The sequence below is a fragment of the Odontesthes bonariensis genome, chromosome 23, assembly GCF_027942865.1.
Source record: "Odontesthes bonariensis isolate fOdoBon6 chromosome 23, fOdoBon6.hap1, whole genome shotgun sequence".
Classification (NCBI taxonomy): Eukaryota; Metazoa; Chordata; class Actinopteri; order Atheriniformes; family Atherinopsidae; genus Odontesthes; species Odontesthes bonariensis.
In genome coordinates this window covers 4915109-4933447 of record NC_134528.1, presented here as the reverse complement: position 1 = coordinate 4933447, position 18339 = coordinate 4915109, and the positions used below count along the sequence as shown (strand labels likewise).

General features: G+C 43.0%; 2 protein-coding genes across 2 annotated transcripts in view; both read left to right on the top strand.

Annotated features, from left to right (window-relative positions):
• The window catches only part of LOC142374499 (uncharacterized), an 86061-nt gene that overhangs the window by 22258 nt on the left and 45464 nt on the right, over window positions 1-18339 (top strand). The window lies entirely within an intron of this gene.
• Window positions 1856-7489, top strand: LOC142373599 (uncharacterized). Its single transcript, XM_075456930.1, has 4 exons — window positions 1856-2383; window positions 2743-2967; window positions 4883-5066; window positions 6051-7489. The coding sequence occupies exons 1-4, from the start codon at window positions 2066-2068 to the stop codon at window positions 6695-6697; spliced, it is 1374 nt and encodes a 457-aa protein (XP_075313045.1). The 5' UTR covers window positions 1856-2065; the 3' UTR covers window positions 6698-7489.

Genomic DNA, 18339 nt, shown 5'->3' with positions numbered 1-18339 from the left:
GAGCTTCTGGCTGTTGAAGAATCTGTGTCATTGACGGAGCTTGTGCTGCACAGAGGCCCCAATTTAGAATATCCTGTTTTATAATCCATCTGAACAAAGCAATATATCTATTTACTTTGGTTAACTGGCCTGATTAAATCCATCCTAACCTGCTCAAACTGCACAGTATCAGTGTAGGATCACTGCTACGGCTGCAGTTTTGGGTTTTTCCTTCATCTCGCAGACGCAGAAATGACAGGTATGTAATGTTTTAACTTTATCAAGGAAACCTTAAACAAGGAAAATGTTCATATCTGGCTCAGTTTACAGCTCCAGATGATGTGTGTCCAGGTCCCAGCACAATGCTGCACAAAAAGAGGAAGAAAATCTGTGTGTTTCTCATGTATTTCTTAAATAAGTCTTACAGAAATATTAACTTTTACAAGACATGGAGAATATAAAGAAAAAAACAACTGTCTTAATGACAGAATTTAATAAAAATCTATCAAACTTGCAGTAAAAGACACGTCAGTAGCATTTTTTTTATGTCTTTCTTTTGATTGGGAGTTTTCTCTAAATCATTTCTAATAAAAACATTTTATTACAGGCATCAAAACAGCCAAAAGATTTCCTCAATGCAAACCCAACCATAACTTCTAACATCCTACCTTGCAATTAAAAGGGAAAAACACACAATATAGACGACTCCTGTGTGATGTTTTGTTCTTCTTCTTCTCAGAGAAATGTGAATCACACTGGTACAAACTGCCAACACAGAGAGCATCTGAGCAGCTATCGTCAGTGATAAAATGTAGAAGCTGCATCACCCATTCAGTGATGCTTCATCCTCTGTGTGTCACTACTTTGGAGTTCAGTCATCTCTGTTTAAGCCTTCATGGGTGCTCTTTCGTGTCAACTTAAAGTGATGGTTCGGAGTAGATTCACCCTAGGGTCATTTCCGTGACATCCAGCCAAGTAGCCCACCCGAAGTTTTTCTGATCTTGGCTGAACATCAGCTGAGATACTGAGTTATCCCGAATAGCTTAGTACAAGCGCTAACGGACCCTGGCAGTATCTCCAAAATTACCACACTAAAATCACATCCCATGACACCAAACTTCTACAGTCGTACAAATATGGTCTGTACTCACAAAACCATGCATTTGGAAGTTTGTACATAGTCCAGGAGTTTATTATTATCAACACAACCCAAATAGAAACACACTTTAAAATTTTAAATGCAATTTATCCCTCAAAAGAACTACTAAGAAATCGCTTTAATATTGATGACAATAAATGCTCATTCTGTGAGAGTGATGTAGAAACGATAGACCATATCTTTTATGAATGCAGCCAAACCAAAACATTTTGGAACTGCTTAGAAAAATGGATCAAATCAAAAATTACCCTTACTGAATCTATTTCTGGAGATATGGTAACTTTTGGAGTGTTATTGTAAAACAAAGCTATAGAACTCTGTTGTTACCTAATTTTTTGTTTGGCAAAATTTTTTATTCATAAACAAAGAGTGCTAAGATCATCCCCAGTCTTTAACATCTTTTTATCTGAATTTCAATTCTATTTAAAATCCCTGAAATGTACTGAATCATACGAAGTCCTGACGGAATTTTTGATTAAATTGCCCACCAATGTATGTCAATCCTAATATACGAATCCCCTTGCTGTAAATTTTATTTATTTATTTATTTATTTTTCTTATCAACAATATCTTAATCCCTCTTCGAAATACTATGCCTCTACTATGTTATCTACAAGTTATATTGTTGTAATTGCCTTACTTGTTTGTGTTTACCTTGTTTAAATAAAGTTTAAAATAAAAACACAAGTGTTGACGTCACTTCCTTGATCTGGGACGAGCCCGTAAAAGTCCTCATCGAAACTCATAAAATGCACAAGGAAAAATGAATTCAGCGTCAGTATTGAGAATTAATATCCTTGTCTAATTGATAGTAGGTAACATTTGAAATATGTTTTAAGTGTTACCTTGAAATAATAAGCCTTTATCACAATTAAGTGATTTTTTTTTTTTTTTCTGCTACAGCGCGAGGTGAAAAGACAGGACAAGATGCCATGCTCTTGTATGTATCCCGGCTGCGGACTAAAACCCAAACGATTCCATCAAGAGAGCTTCCATGAGCTGCCGTACAGACATAATGACCAGGAACTTCTGCAGCAGTGGATGGTTGTTCTGAATATGGACATCACGACGCCGGTCGAGACGCTGAAGAAAAAGCGCTATCGTGTATGTAGTCGACATTTCGATAAGGACGATTTCATTCATCCTACGACTGTCAAGGAGTCTAAACGGGTGCACCGAGTAAGAGTACAGCTAAGAAGAAATGCCATTCCACGAGTGGGGCCACCGGCAACAGACACAGTGGAGGTAAGTTTACTAGTAACTTTTTTTTTTAATGATAACGTGTCGGGGGAGGGGGCATCATGAAACATGTTTGAATCCAGTCAAAAGTAACATTATGTAAGAGGTCTAAAGTTTTTACGTTGCTATATTCTACATGAATTTTTATGTTGTAGAGTTGTGAATTTATTTTATCAATGGAGAAATTGAGCAGCCTTGCCTTGTTGTCTACAGTAGTAGATCAACCCTCATCTTACATTGAAGCTCGGATGGTTGGAGGATGGATTGGGAATGGATGAGCGCGTTGAACATCAAGATCTATTATGTTGTTTTAGCAACTAATATTGTCTTATATTCTCCTTTTTGAAATGTCCCTCACATGATAGGCTGGTGATCAGCAGCCTGCACAGGCCATTATTGATGATGAATTCGATATGATTCAGCGCCCTCAGTCAACGCCCGTAAAGAGCCAGGACACGACATCCAAGAGTCGGGTTGCGTGTCTAACACTCTCCCTGAGGAGTCCAGAGTCATCTGATGTTAGACCACGTACTCGGCGTTCCTTGTCAGGCATGTACATGGCCCGCACTCCAACATGGAAACTTTCTGAGGTAATTATAGCTACATAGTTGATATACTGCTCAAAGTTTTCACTGTGTAAGATCTAGTGATGCTCCGATCAGCATTTTTTTGGGCCGATCACCAAAATCATGATCTGCCCGATTGCCGATCACGGAAAGAATCGGACATTTCCATGCCTTTCATCTAGCAGAGAGTGCACCATTTATAGAATTTAAACCACCAGAGGTAGCTGGGGACATGTAGAACAAGAATCTGGTGGAGTCGGCAGAGAACATTTTGATTTGGTTCTAAATTAAGTTTTCAAATCTGACTATGCAGAAATGAGTTTGATTCTGAATATGCTTCAATAATTTTGTTCTATCATTTCGTTTTAATCATTAAAAAGAATGTAGTAAAAAAACAACCAAGTAATGACAGGTGTATGTATTCCAACAAATGAAAAATATAACTTCAATATAGATTTCTGAGTTTACGGGGTGCACTTGAATGCACCATAAATTGCTCACACGCTTTACCATACGACGCGATGTAAACGGGCACTCGATTTTTAAGTGTAGCTAGCGTGACCACAGTAAGTTTCACATCTTTCTGACACACTTTGAAGAAATTCCAGACAGGAGAGGTCATGTTGTCGAGATGCACTGTAGAGGTTTTGCCTGTTCGGTTCTGTACACACGTCACGTAACACATTAGAAAGTGGTCGCTAGTAATTTACGTCAAAAAAAAAAAAAGCTAGTAATTTACGTCACGTGATCGGTTTTTTGATCGGCATATTTTTCCGATCGCCGATCAGGCTATTTTGGGCATTATCGGCCGATCATGATCGGCAGCCGATCATGATCGGCAGCCGATCGATCGGAGCATCACTAATAAGATCACATAATTTATGCTGATTCGATGTGGCCTTTTACGGGCTCGTCCCAGATCAAGAAGTGACGTTGACGCAGCTTTAGCAGCAGAGAAGCTATCAGGCTTGTGTTGATAATAATTAACTCCTGGACTATGTACAAACTTCCAAATCCATGGTTTTGTGAGTACAGACAATATTTGTACGACTGTAGAGGTTTGGTGTCATGACATGTGATTTTAGTGTGGTAATTTTGGAGATACTGCCAGGGTCCGTTAGCGCTTGTACTAAGCTATTCGGGATAACTCAGTAACTCGGCTGATGTTCGGCCAAAATCAGAAAAACTTCGGGTGGGCTACTTGGCTGGATGTCACGGTTCAAATGACCCTAGGGTGAATCTACTCCGAACCATCCCTTTAAACTGTATGCATGTATATACACACATATCCAACAGAACAATTTTTACAAGTTTTATGTACATTTATGTACAGAAGTCCACACGCATATAGTCAAAGAGGTTATTGCTGCTCGGCACACAAACAATACACAAAACTGAAAATGAAGCTTCTCTTCAGAGTTAACCAAGGCCAAAATGATGAAACAAAACAAACTAGATTTTAAAGGTTTGGGGCTGGTGGTGGTCAAGGTATGGTACACACTATTTTGTAGGAAATATTTAATTTCTTCATAAAAGCTCTCCATAGCTGCTGCCGAGTCTCCGTCTCTTCGACGGATAGTAAGATGTCACTGAATGTATAACAGAGGTATGTGACTGTGTCATGTTGCCCCAGCAGAGTCTGCATCGATGCTTCCAGTGGAACAGACAGGTGAGGCATCACAGGGAAATAACTGCTGTGGTGTTTTTCTTTCTGAACTCATGCTCACTGTTGTGTCTCCATGTGTGTGATGTGCAGAACATGCTGTGGTTATTCTGTACGGAGATGAACACCTGAATGTCTCTGCAGAAGACAGAAATTCAGAGTCTTGAACAAAAGTAACATTTCAGCTGTCAGAACTCCACTGCTCCTCATTTCCTCTGGTTCTCAGTTGTTTTCATGAATAACTGACGTAATGGTTGACATTTGTGTGCTTAACAGTTTCAGACAGCAGATGCATCAGAGTTACAAACAAGGATTGTGAAGAGGAGAATCACAGGTGGAGCAGGGATGCCTCAAAGGAGGAGCCTCCAACCAGATGAATCCAGAGGACCCAGCTTGGTGCCCCCCATACCTGCAGCATCCACATCAGAACTGGAGCAGACACAAGACAGCAAAGATCTCAGTAAGTGACTCACATCTGTTTGTCTGTTTTATTTCAGCCATTTGGACCCGTTTATAATGTTTTGACGAACATTAAAACATTGGTACATATCTTGAGACTCGGGCCCTTACAATCACTGACCGAGTTGGTAACCTCGGAGTGTTGATAGACTCAGATCTAACTTTCAGCAGCCACATCAAAGCTGTCACCAAGGCAGCTTTTTACCATCTCAGAAACATCAACAGAATTAAAGGTTTCCTCTCCCAAAAAGACCAGGAGAAACTCATCCATGCATTCATCTCCAGTAGACTCCATCACTGTAACGCTCTTTTAACTGGACTTCCCAAAAAGAGCATTAAACATCTGCAGCTCATCCAGAACGCTGCTGCTGGAGTTTTAACCCGGACTAAGAGATCTGAACACACCACAGCAGCTTTAAAATCTTTACTCTGGCTTCCAGTCAGTCACAGAATAGATTTTAAAAGCCTGCTGATGGTTTACATCTGCGATCTGTTCAGAGAATATAAAGCCAGCAGAGCTCTTAGATCCAAGGACTCAGGTCAGCTGGTCCAGTCCAAAGTCCAGACTAAACATGGAGAAGCAGCATTTAGCTGTTATGCTGCAAACAAGTGGAACAAACTGCCAGTGGAGATTAAACTTTCACCAAATGGAGACATTTTTAAATCCAGGTTAAAAACATTTCTGTTCTCATGTGTCTATGCATGAAATCTGCACGATATCTTTGAATTTATCTGGACTGTTGCTTGTTTTTAAATTCATTTAAATGCTTTTATTTGTTTCTCTTTATATTCTTTTATGTATTTTTAATGCTTCTTCCACTCCCTGCTGCAATGCTTTTATTTTATGTAAAGCACTTTGAACTGTTTGTACATGAAATGTGCTACAAATAAATTTGATTTGATTTGAAAACTACTCATGATCAGGGTAAATAAAATAAACTCACATTTGTCCTTAATGTATATTTCTGTTTGTGTGTTCCTGCAGATGTTCAGCAGCTGTTTGTGATTAAAGAAGAGGTTCCCTGGAGCTCCAGTGTGGACCAGCAGGACCCAGAACCCGTCCATATAAAGAAGGAGGAGGAGGAGGAGGAGCTCTGGAGCCGCCGGGAGGGAGAGCAGCTTCACGGACAGGAAGAGACTGATATCAGCAGGTTCTCAGTCACTGCTGTTACTGTGAAGAGTGAAGAAGATGAAGAACAACCTCAGTCCTCACAGCTTCTTCAGATTAAAACTGAAGACAGCAGAGAGACAGAACCTGAGACTGGACTAAATCATGATGGAGGCTGTAACACTGCCAGAAAGTCCTTCAGCTGCTCTGACTGTAGTAAACAGTTTGTACACGAGCGGTCTCTGAAGATACACATGAGAGTCCACACGGGAGATCCACCGTTTGGCTGCGATGTTTGTGGTAAAAGATTTAGTCAAAATGGTCTTAAGATACACATGAGATTCCACACGAGACCGAAGCCGTTTGTCTGCGATGTTTGTGGAAAGACGTTCAGAAGGGAAACGCATCTTGAGTCACACATGAGATTCCACGAGGAGAACCACCATTTGGCGGTGATGATTGTGAAAGATTATTTTGCAAAAAACACAGATCTTAAGAAACATTTGCAACCCCAAATAAGATGAGGTTGGGGAAAATTGGAAGGTTTTGAGTTGTAGTTGTTGAGTTAAGATATTGTTTCTTCATATTAGGGCAGCATAAGTTTTCTATCGGAGTATACGGTCAATTATTCTATTGATTGGTTAATCTGAACTTTTCTTTTTGATTCATTTAAAAGCACATTTCAACCAGCAGTCCTTCAGATTTAAGTTAATTCACTCATGTTACCTTGTGTTTTTACCTTATGTTAGAATATCCTGTTTTATAATCCACCTGAACAAAGCAATATTTCTATTTACTTTGGTTAACTGGCCTGATTAAATCCATCCTAACCTGCTCAAACTGAGCACAGTATCAGTGTAGGATCACTGCTACGGCTGCAGTTTGGGTTTTTCCTTCATCTCGCAGACTTAGAAATGACAGGTATGTAATGTTTTAACTTTATCAAGGAAACCTTAAACAAGGAAAATGTTCATATCTGGCTCAGTTTACAGCTCCAGATGATGTGTGTCCAGGTCCCAGCACAATGCTGCACAAAAAGAGGAAGAAAATCTGTGTGTTTCTCATGTATTTCTTAAATAAGTCTCACAGAAATATTAACTTTTACAAGACATGGAGAATATAAAGAAAAAAAACAACTGTCTTAATGACAGTATTTAATAAAAATCTATCAAACTTGCAGTAAAAGACACGTCAGTAGCATTTTTTTATGTTTTTCTTTTGATTGGCAGTTTTCTCTAAATCATTTCTAATAAAACATTTTATAACAGGCATCAAAACAGCCAAAAGATTTCCTCAATGCAAACCCAACCATAACTTCTAACATCCTACCTTGCAATTAAAAGGGAAAAACACAATATAGACGACTCCTGTGTGATGTTTTGTTCTTCTTCGTCTCAGAGAAATGTGAATCAAACTGGTACAAACTGCCAACACAGAGAGCATCTGAGCAGCTATCGTCAGTGATAAAATGTAGAAGCTGCATCACCCATTCAGTGATGCTTCATCTTCTGTGTGTCAATACTGTGGAGTTCAGTCATCTCTGTTTAAGCGTTCATGGGTGCTCTTTCGGGTCGACTTAAAAGGGATTACTGGGCAGCTCAAACTTAATTTTCTAGGCTCCGAGCTTAGCAAATAATATAGAAAAATCCATCCATCCATCCATCATCTTCCGCTGGTCCGGGGATCGGATCGCGGGGGCAGCAGCTTGAGCAAAGTGACCCAGACGTCCCTGTCCCCGGCCACTTCCTCCAGCTCTTCTGGGGGGACCCCGAGGCGTTCCCAGGCCAGCCGAGAGACATAGTCTCTCCAACGTGTCCTGGGTCTTCCCCGGGGCCTCCTCCCAGTGGGACGGGCCCGGAACACCTCACCGGGGAGGCGTCCAGGAGGCATTCTCACCAGATGCCCGAGCCACCTCATCTGACTCCTCTCGATGCGGAGGAGCAGCGGTTCTACTCCGAGCCCCTCCCGGATGACCGAGCTTCTCACCCTATCTCTAAGGGAGAGCCCAGACACTCTGCGGAGGAAACTCATTTCGGCCGCTTGTATTCGCGATCTCGTTCTTTCGGTCACTACCCACAGCTCGTGACCATAGGTGAGGGTAGGAACATAGATTGACCGGTAAATCGAGAGCTTCGCCTTCTGGCTCAGCTCCTTCTTCACCACGACGGGCCGGTGCAGAGCCCGCCTCACTGCAGACGCCGCACCGATCCGTCTATCAATCTCCTGCTCCATTCGACCCTCACTCGTGAACAAGACCCCGAGATACTTGAACTCCTCCACTTGGGGAAGGATCTCACAAAACCCCTATGATGAATGATGTTTTTGGACACCGTGTTCCTTTGCCCGGGCGTGGGTTACCGGGGCCCCCCCCTGGAGCCAGGCCCAGGGGTGGGGCACGCTGGCGAGCGCCTGGTGGCTGGGTCTGTGCCCGTGGGGATCCTCGGCTACTGAAGCTGGCTCTTGGGACGTGGAATATAGAAAAAAATAAAGCAAAAATAAAGAATTCATAGCCACCTAATTGCTCCGTGGTGTGGGCACGGCACAGGGATGAATTATTATGCAAACAGGGTTCAATACAACACCAGAAATTATAAGAAGGGAGGCATTTTACTTTCTTTATTTCCAAACTGCTCCTGTTCTTTATTCATGTGTCTCGAGAGAAGTCTTTTACTCAAATAATTGCGTGGTTTAAGTTGAAAAACGGAGGTGGGAACACTTTATCTGCTGACCGCGTTCCAGGGGGGAACGAAAAAAATGTAGGACTGATTAGCAATAAGCTAACTGTTGTGGTCTTGTTCCGAACCTCCAGCAGAATTTTCGCCGTCTCTACAGAACAGTTTCTGCTTCTGGTTAAACAATTAGTGTTGTGAGAAGTTTTAGTCTTTCCAAGCTGGAAATCACTGATGAGGGACAGATGTTTTCAGAGAGACACCGAAGTTGTCATTTTTCTGCTGGACAGGTAATTTAACCCACCAAAGGAAATGTAACTAGCTGTTTGGTAGCGTTCGGTAGAACATGAAACTTATGAACATAAAAACTGTTTCTGACTTATGAGGGTTTTAAGTTAATATTTCTGTTCCAAAGGTAGAATTTCTGTTTGTTTTTGGACAAAAAACACGTCACGTTAGAATTTTTTTTTTATTTTTATTATTTTTTTTTTATATAAAGTTTATTGAAAAATTGGTCATTACAAATTCAAAAAACAATAAGGTATTCATAGTATTACATTCATATATTGTTAAATTCAAAGAACATTACAATGCCAGGGGTCACAGCGTTCAAAATAATATATAAGCTTTGTTAAGTTAGTCCAGTAAAATATTATATAAAATGCATAGCTCAGTGGTCTTGATGGCTTTTTTGTTTGAAGAATATTGGATTGTTGTAAAGTATTGCTTGAGTTCCTTCTCAAAAATTAAAAATGATGGATTGTGATTAGAGAATTTGGATTTGTGTATGTGGTATTTTGCAAGTAGAGTAAGCAAGTTGATGAGGTAATAATGATCTTTGTTAAATGCAGGATAGGAGTGGAACCCAAACAGCACATTCACATATGAAAGAGACACATCAGACAAGACATTCAGGGAAATAAATGTACAAACATCTTGCCAGAAAGCACATGAAACAGGGCAGGACCAGAACAGATGATAAAGATCTTCCTCACATTGGTTGCAGAATGAACAGTCCACAGCAATGTCTTTTTTGTATCTACATAAAAGTAATTTACAGGGATAAAATCTATGAATCATTTTAAAAGAAACTTCTTTAATCTTGTTTGTAATCAGAAATTTAAAAGGAAGGCACCAGATTCTTTTCCAGTTCAAGTCTGAAGTAAGGCTATTCCAGTGAGAAACTACATTTGGAACAGAGATTAAGTCTTTTTGAAATAAAGCACGTATATTACAGTTGTTATTACTCTTCTTCGTAGAAAAGCAAATCTGACCAACAGTAGTGACAGCAGGGTCTAATTCCAAAAAAGACAATTCAGATGTAATGGAGCTTTTAAGTAGCATAATCACACCAGACGGAACAGCGTCAAAAACAATAGCATATTCCTTTGGCGAAATGGGGATACTGTATTTGTTGAGAAATTCAGAGTAAGACATTAAAAAGCCATTAGAGTTGAGAAGCTGCTTGACTAAATAAATACCATGGTCAAACCAGTTTTCCAAAAATAAAGATTTTCTTTTGTATAATATATCTCCATTGTTCCAGAAATAATATCTGTGAGGGGAGAAATTGTGTTTATAAATTAAAGTCCAAGAAAGAAGCATTTGTTTATGGAAATTAGAAAGCTTTAGAGGAATCTTTTCAATGGTGTAGTTGCAAAGTAAAATAAATTTAAGGCCACTAAGTTTAGAAAATAGGAAGTTTGGTATAAAGTTCCATGTTGAGGATGGGTTTTTAAGAAATTGTTTTATCCAATTTATTTTGAAGGTATTATTTAGGGTTGAAAAATCAAGAAAATTCATTCCACCGTGTTCATACGAGTTCCTTAGAACTGACTTCCTAATATAATGAATCCTATTTCTCCATACAAATGTACATAGCATATTATCAACTGCTTCAGCGGTCTGTTTGTTCACATCAAGAGACAGGCCAGCATAAGTCAAACGGGAAATGCCTTCTGCTTTGGATAGCAGGATTCTTCCTCTAATCGACAGGTCTCTTTGGAGCCATGAATTCAGCTTTTTCTGTACCTTACTTATAATGGGGTTGAAATTCAGACAGCATCTAGTATTTTGATTTTTGTTAATTGTTACGCCGAGATAGGTTACAGAATCTTTCACAGGAATGTTAGAGATGGAGGATACATTACAATTTTTGAGAGCTAACAGTTCACATTTACTGATGTTTAAGCAGAGCCCAGAGGCATTAGAAAAAGACTTAATTATGTCAACAGCTACTGAAACTTGAGAAGCATCCTTTAAAAATAAAGTGGTGTCATCAGCCAGCTGACTAATTATGATTTCCTTTTCATGTTAGAGATCTATTGGTGAGATTCTTATGTGTGAGACTGCTGAGGGTAGGTGGCCGCATAGATGCCTGATCAGAACATCGGGAAAGTGAATTAACTTTCTAAAAACTGTTCCTGTGGTAGCTATAATTATTAGTCACATACATAGTCATTAATCTAATGTGAGATTGGTTACAAAATGGTTCGGTTTAAGCCTGGTTTACAGTCGTCTGGGAAAGTCCACGAAGAGCCCTCCCCATCGTCGTAAACCCTCCGCGGTATGCTCCTCCGTAGCTGTCGGCTGTGTTGTTTCGCTTAATGATATAATAAGCAGACGAGGTGTGAGAGCTGGTCTTTTTTTAATATACGGTTCATAGCTTTATCAAACAGCTTCGTGCGACCTGGAACTGCCATAAGGCGGGGCTCCCAGCATGCTCGTACCTGTTGTGGCATGCTGGGTAATGGAGTTGTTATACTCATTCCGCGCTACTTCCTAAACTTCTCCCGTTGATGCTTTCCCCTTCCGTTCTGGCGGGCTCCGGTTTGTTTTGCTAGCTAGCTCCGATATCGACGCAGTGAGGAAAACGGATGGAAAACCTTAAAGGATAAGACCATTTTTTTTACATTGGGCCCTTGATTTCACATTATAACATGATGTTCTACTCACCCCTGCTTGTTGTTGGTCATTTGGAGCTGTTCCGAAGATATTCGCGAGGCGTCTGGCTGCTCTCTTGAGATATTCGGCCATGAAACGGTTTCCAATGGGCAAGCTCATACAGGCACAAACTATGCTGTTTATAATTTATTAATTACTCTACACTAGAACTGATAACGTGGAGGTGCGTCGCTTACTTAAAAAAATCCGGGTTATTGTAATTTTGATTTTTTTTGTCGTAAAGTGGGTGTTACTGACGTCATCGTCGTGCTACTGCCACAGACAGCCCACAGACCTGCTGCCTATTTATTCATTCGGCTAAAAATCAAAATTACAATAACCCGGATTTTTTTAAGTAAGCGACGCACCTCCACGTTATCAGTGCTGGTGTAGAGTAATTAATAAATTATAAACAGCATAGTTTGTGCCTGTATAAACTAGCCCATAGGAAACCGTTTCATGGCCGAATATCTCAAGAGAGCAGCCAGACGCCTCGCGAATATCTTCGGAACAGCTCCAAATGTTCAACAACAAGCAGGGGTGAGTAGAACATCATGTTATAATGTGAAATCAAGGGCCCAATGTCAAAAAACCGGTCTTATCCTTTAAGAGGAAAAATGGTTTGGGAACGACATGTGCAGTAGTTGGCTGTACAAACTCAAGAAAGCACTTGAACGAGTGGTTAGATAGAGAGTGCTTTGACCACAAACCAGCCACGAAGAGGCAATGTCCATGCCCTCCGTTGTTTACATTTTTTCGCAAGCCAGATACCGACTTGGAATCACGGGCCTGGCTGAAGGCATTGGATTTAAAGAAGCCACCCCGCAACGTTTTTGTTTGTTCCCATCACTTTGCGGACAAAAGACCAACCGAGGATAATCCTTTCCCAGAGTTGTGGTTGGGATACAATCGCTTTACCCGGCCAAAGAGGCGTCAACTCACCGAGCGGACCGCTGCTTCCCCCCAGATAAAGAAACGTAGACTTCAATCTGAGAGTAAGTTCAGCAACTTAAGCAATGCAACTGGCAATACTGTTAATTATGAAGGCGTAGTGCTCTCAACACTGACGGCATAATTCACTTTCTTATATGTGTTCTGTTATCTGTTATGTTGTTGGTTCATCGTCTTTAATGTTATGATGCATTTAATAGTTGCGGTCTCTTTAAGAGATCCGGTGACGTTTCATGATAACAGCTGGTCTGTTGATGCGCGAGCTGTCAGTTGGAACTGTCAGTTTTTGTCAGTTGGAACTGTCAGTTTTTGTCAGTTGGAACTGTCAGTTTTTGTCAGTTGGAACTGTCAGTTTTTGTCAGTTGGAACTGTCAGTTTTTGGTCAGTTAATAAACGCGACTCACAGAGTCTCAATGTGAGAAGTTTTCGGCTCATCTTTTCGCCTAAAGGCAACTTCCACACTGGTGACCCCGACGTTTGTTTACTGGACGTATCCAGATCGCCATGACCGCAAACGCTGTGTCTCTCAAGCTCCCCGAATTCTGGGAATCGTCTTCTTCTGCCTGGTTCGCTCAGACTGAGGCACAGTTTGCCTTGCGTCAGATAACGGCCGACGAAACGAAATACTACTATGTGGTATCTGCTCTCGGAAGTTCTACGGCATCGAGAGTAGTGAGCCTTCTTAAACGTCCTCCTCTGACGAGAAAGTATGAAACTCTGAAAGAATACTTACTGAAAACATTCGAACTATCTGACACAGAGAGGGCTAGCAGGTTTTTCTCTCTTCAAGGGCTCGGTGACAGCAAGCCCTCAGAGCTAATGGACCGAATGCTCGATCTGCTCGGTGACAACAAGCCAGATTTCCTTTTCCTCCACCTTTTCCTGCGCCAACTGCCTGCTCATGTGAGAGCTGCTTTGGCCAACACTGCCAGCATTGATTGTAGAGAACTGGCTGCTGAGGCTGACAAGTGTTTCCTGGCTAGTCAACAGCCCTGCACAGCTGCCCTTCTTCCTGCTGGTGCTGTTGCTGTATCAGAAATATCCGATGATCACATGCTCATCGCAGCAGCAGCCCCGCGTCGGCAGCAGTCTTCAGGTGTGTGCTACTACCATGCCAGGTTTGGCCCCAAGGCCAAACGATGCCGCTCTCCATGCAGCTTCAGTGGAGCGGGAAACGCCATGGCCGGCGCTCACTAGTGGCCGTGAGTGTCGGCCATGCCGGCGGGCTGCTCTTCATCCACGACTCCATCTCCGGCCGGCGATTCCTCTGCGACACAGGGGCACAGCGGAGTCTACTTCCTGCTTCACAGGTGGACGTGGTGGCTGACACCCACGGCCCCCCCATGGAAGCCGCCAATGGAAGCCCTATCCGTACATACGGCACAAGGCATGTTGAACTGTGTTTTGACAGCCAATGCTTCGGCTGGGACTTTGTGACTGCCAAAGTCGCTGTTCCCCTCTTAGGATCAGATTTTTTGTGTGCATTTGGACTGTTAGTGGACGTTAAAAATCAGCGCTTGATCGACGCCGTCACTTTCTGTTCTTATGCCTCGGACTACGCGGTCGGTGCGGTTTACGAGCAGTGGGTGGGTAATGCTTGGCAGCCTCTCGCCTTTTTCGGCAGGCAGTTACGTCCCAGTGAACGGAAGTATAGCACTTTCGACCGGGAGCTACTTGGAGTGTACCTCGCCATCCGACACTTTCGTTCACTGCTGGAAGGACGCCAGTTCACCGTTTTTGTGGACCACAAGCCTCTGATCTTCGCCATGTCCAAAGTCACTCAGCCATGGTCCGGCAGGCAGCAGCGGCAGCTGACTTACATCTCAGAGTTCACGACGGACATTGCACACCTTTCTGGGAAGCACAACCAGGTTGCAGACTGCCTCTCCCGTGCTGTTGCGGGGGCGGTCCACCTCGGTTTGGACTACGGCAGCATGGCAACGGAGCAGGCCACAGACCCGGACGTGCAGGCTTGCCGTTCATCCGCTACTGGGCTGCAGCTTCAGAATGTGGCATTCGACGACGCTGGCACCACTCTGCTTTGCGACATCTCTATGGGCTCCCTTAGGCCTATTGTGCCTGCGAAGTGGAGGCGGCCTGTTTTCGACGCCATCCATAGCCTCTCACACCCCGGAACCAAGGCTTCACAACGACTGGTGGCAGCAAAGTTTGTGTGGCACGGACTTAAAAAGCATGTGAGGGACTGGGCGAACACCTGTGTAGAGTGCCAACGTGCCAAAGTACACCGCCACACCAAAGCACCACTGGAACAATTTCAAGTGCCTGAACGACGTTTCGACCACGTCAACATCGACCTAGTTGGCCCACTTCCACCCTCGCAGGGTTACACTCATGTACTCACTATGGTCGACAAGACCACACGGTGGGCAGAGGCTGTTCCACTGGCATCCATAACATCAGCGGACGTGGCACGGGCATTTATTGGCACCTGGGTGTCCCGTTTTGGCGCACCTTCAGACATCTCCTCAGACCGTGGCGCACAGTTTACTTCCGAGCTTTGGAACGCTGTCGCAGGGAGCTTGGGAGTTAAACTCCACCGCACCACGCCCTACCACCCCCAGAGCAATGGCCTCTGTGAACGATTTCACAGGTCCATGAAAGCCTCCCTGCGTGCCAACCTGAAGGACAGTTCCTGGGCTGACAAGCTCCCATGGGTCATGCTGGGCATCAGGACAGCGCCGAAGGAAGACCTCCAGGCCTCCTCCGCAGAGCTGGTCTATGGTCAGCCACTGCGGGTCCCCGGGGATTTCGTCCCCAGCACCACGACCCCTTGGTCAGCCACACTCCAGCGCTCCAGCCTGTTAGACAATGCCAAGCTGTTTGCTCCACTTGCTACCTCCTGCCATGGTCTACCAAACTCTCACGTCCCCAGTGGCCTACAGTCTGCTGGGTATGTTTTCATTCGTGTGGTTGGGCACCGCGGACCTCTCCGTCCGCCTTACGAGGGCCCTTTCCGTGTTGTGGAAACTGGGGACAAGCACTTTGTGGTGGACATTGGGGGCAAACCGGAGTGTATTTCTGTGGACCGCCTTAAACCAGCTCACCTTGATCTGGCCAGGCCAGTTGAGTCGGCGCAGCCCCCAAAACGGGGACGGCCTTTGACTAGGCCCCCCCTTTCCGTTCCTCCTGCCCCTCGACCATGCCGCAGGGAAGCCCCACAGACAGCCACTGAGGGGGCGGTTCCGCACTCTCAAATTCGGCACGCGACTCACAGAGTCTTAATGTGAGAAGTTTTCGGCTCATCTTTTTGCCTAAAGGCAACTTCCACAAAGGAATTGTCATACACTAACATTGCTACCGCTACCGGTGTTTTGCTAAAACAGTTAATTGTTTTGGAGATGGGGGAAAAACAATGTTCACCATAGCTAGGCAAATGTTCATAGACAGTAGAGCTAACGTTACATCATTGCTGCAGGAGGCTAAAGGCGCTAGCATGGTTGCCGCGTCTGCCAGCGTGAGCGGTGTTGATGACGTCACGATTTCGTGCCCGCAATCAGGGTGCTTGCGCAAGTCTTGAAAGTCTTAATAAGTATGGAATTTTGAAGCACTGTTTTCCAGACTTAAAGTCTTGAATTTTGTGTGAAAATCTTAATAAAGTATGGGAAATAAATGTATGGTAGAATGTTACAGTATGCTCAAAGGCATTGTGAAATGAGAAATAGGAAGGTAGGCTGTAAAACTATAATTTTACTAACTGGTCACGTACTGTATTAGCCTAATGGGATGAGATGTGAGTGAAGAGACTGAATTCTACATACATTCATCCATCCATCCATTCATTTATTTATTTTTTATAGATAGTTTTTATGACACTTGTTTGGTGTGAAATTCATGTACTTGTGATTTTCATGTTTTTTTTTTTCATCAGTAAAAGCATAATTTACTGTGAATAATGCATTTGTTCATTGAATACTAGCCTAATAAACACTTTCTAATAAACACACTTGGTACAATCTCAACCAATGAAGTAGGCACACAAGTTACTACAAGTAAATAAAGTTAAGGTCTTGGGGGAAAAAAGTATCAGTTTTAAAAAAGTCTGGAATTTTCATTTGGAAAAAGAGCAAGCACCCTGCGCCATATATAGTGGCGCGAGTCGATGTGCCAGTTGTTGCAATTTTCTCCGTCACAGAGGTGGCGCTGCTACGTGAAGGTTACCGCTACTCTACAACCACAAAAATGGAGAAGAACACAATGAAGAGCAGGAACACTGTCATCAATTATACTGCTGCAGTATTCGGATAATTTTAAGTTTTTTAATTCAGTTAATAGAGGTGAAGGTCTGAAGCCCCCGGCATCACCACTTGGAGTCTCTGCCCTCTTCTTTGCCTTCACGTAACTGTCCCGTAGCTTCTTCCACACATTCTTACAGAACTCTCCCTCTCTCCTTTCCCCAAAGTTCTGCCCATCTCTGTCCACCAGTTTTGGGAGTTTACGTTGCTCCCTGTGCTGTTTCACTGCAGTTTTGTACAGCTGCCTGCACAAACGCACCTCCTGAGTCTGGTCTCAAAATGGTCCATCCGGTCTGTCGTTGGCACCGCCAAGTTACAGAAATCGACTGGTGCCCGACACCGCGCTGCGCCGTCTTTTGCCTGAAACGTCATTTTGACGTCACGGTCCGCCACCGCCGTGACAGACGCGTCAACTGTAACTCCGGCTTTACTCGCAAAAAGTATTGCGAGATCTCGCTGAAGTTTTTTCCCACGTCAGTGAACCGGAAGTAAAACAGACACAGCGATGGAGGAGCCTACCCATCATCCGTGGGAGAAGTTTATTGATTTCTATTTTAGTATTTGCCTAACATATAAATACATCAAATCCGTTCTTGCACGTAGACATGGCTTTGACAGAAGTGAGAGACATCTGAAATCACTGTGTCTGTTTTACTTCCAGTTCACTGATGTGGGAAAAAAACTTTGGGACGATATGCTCTGGTCACGATTCGATTGTATCACGATTCTTGATAATTGCGATTCTACAAGTATTACGATTCGATATAACCAGTAATTGCAATTTTCTTCCTCCTTAAAGAACAAACAAGTTGAATCATACACTTCTAGAATGAATGTCGTTCCCATGAACGATGCACATCAGTCCGTGTCAGTCAGTCCAGCAGCTGACATTTATTTCAACTCAGACAAAAAGAGCTACTTAACATGTACATCATTTTTTAAAGTTTCCAGTTACAAAATGAATTGAAATGTCCACACAGCACAAATGTGGGCTAGTTTTAACATAACTTAATGTAATGAATTGATGAAGTTTTTCTGGACATGGATATGCGTAATATAATCGATTCAGGGGAGAAAAATCGATTTTTAAAATCATCCCATTAAAAATCGCGATATGTACATGAATCGATTTTTTTTTTTTCCGCCCACCACTACTCCATATCCCTTTAGGCGCTCCGTAGGTTCTGGAGTGGTAAAGGATGGCTGTGAAGTTGATGGCAGCTGGTAGACATCCTTCCTGTTGTGTCGTTTGAAGCATACATACTTCATCTTCCTCTGACCAGCATTTCTTTTTGGCCCAGCATTCCACTGGTTCTGTCCATCAGTGCAAGGAAGCCCGGTTTCCCCCTG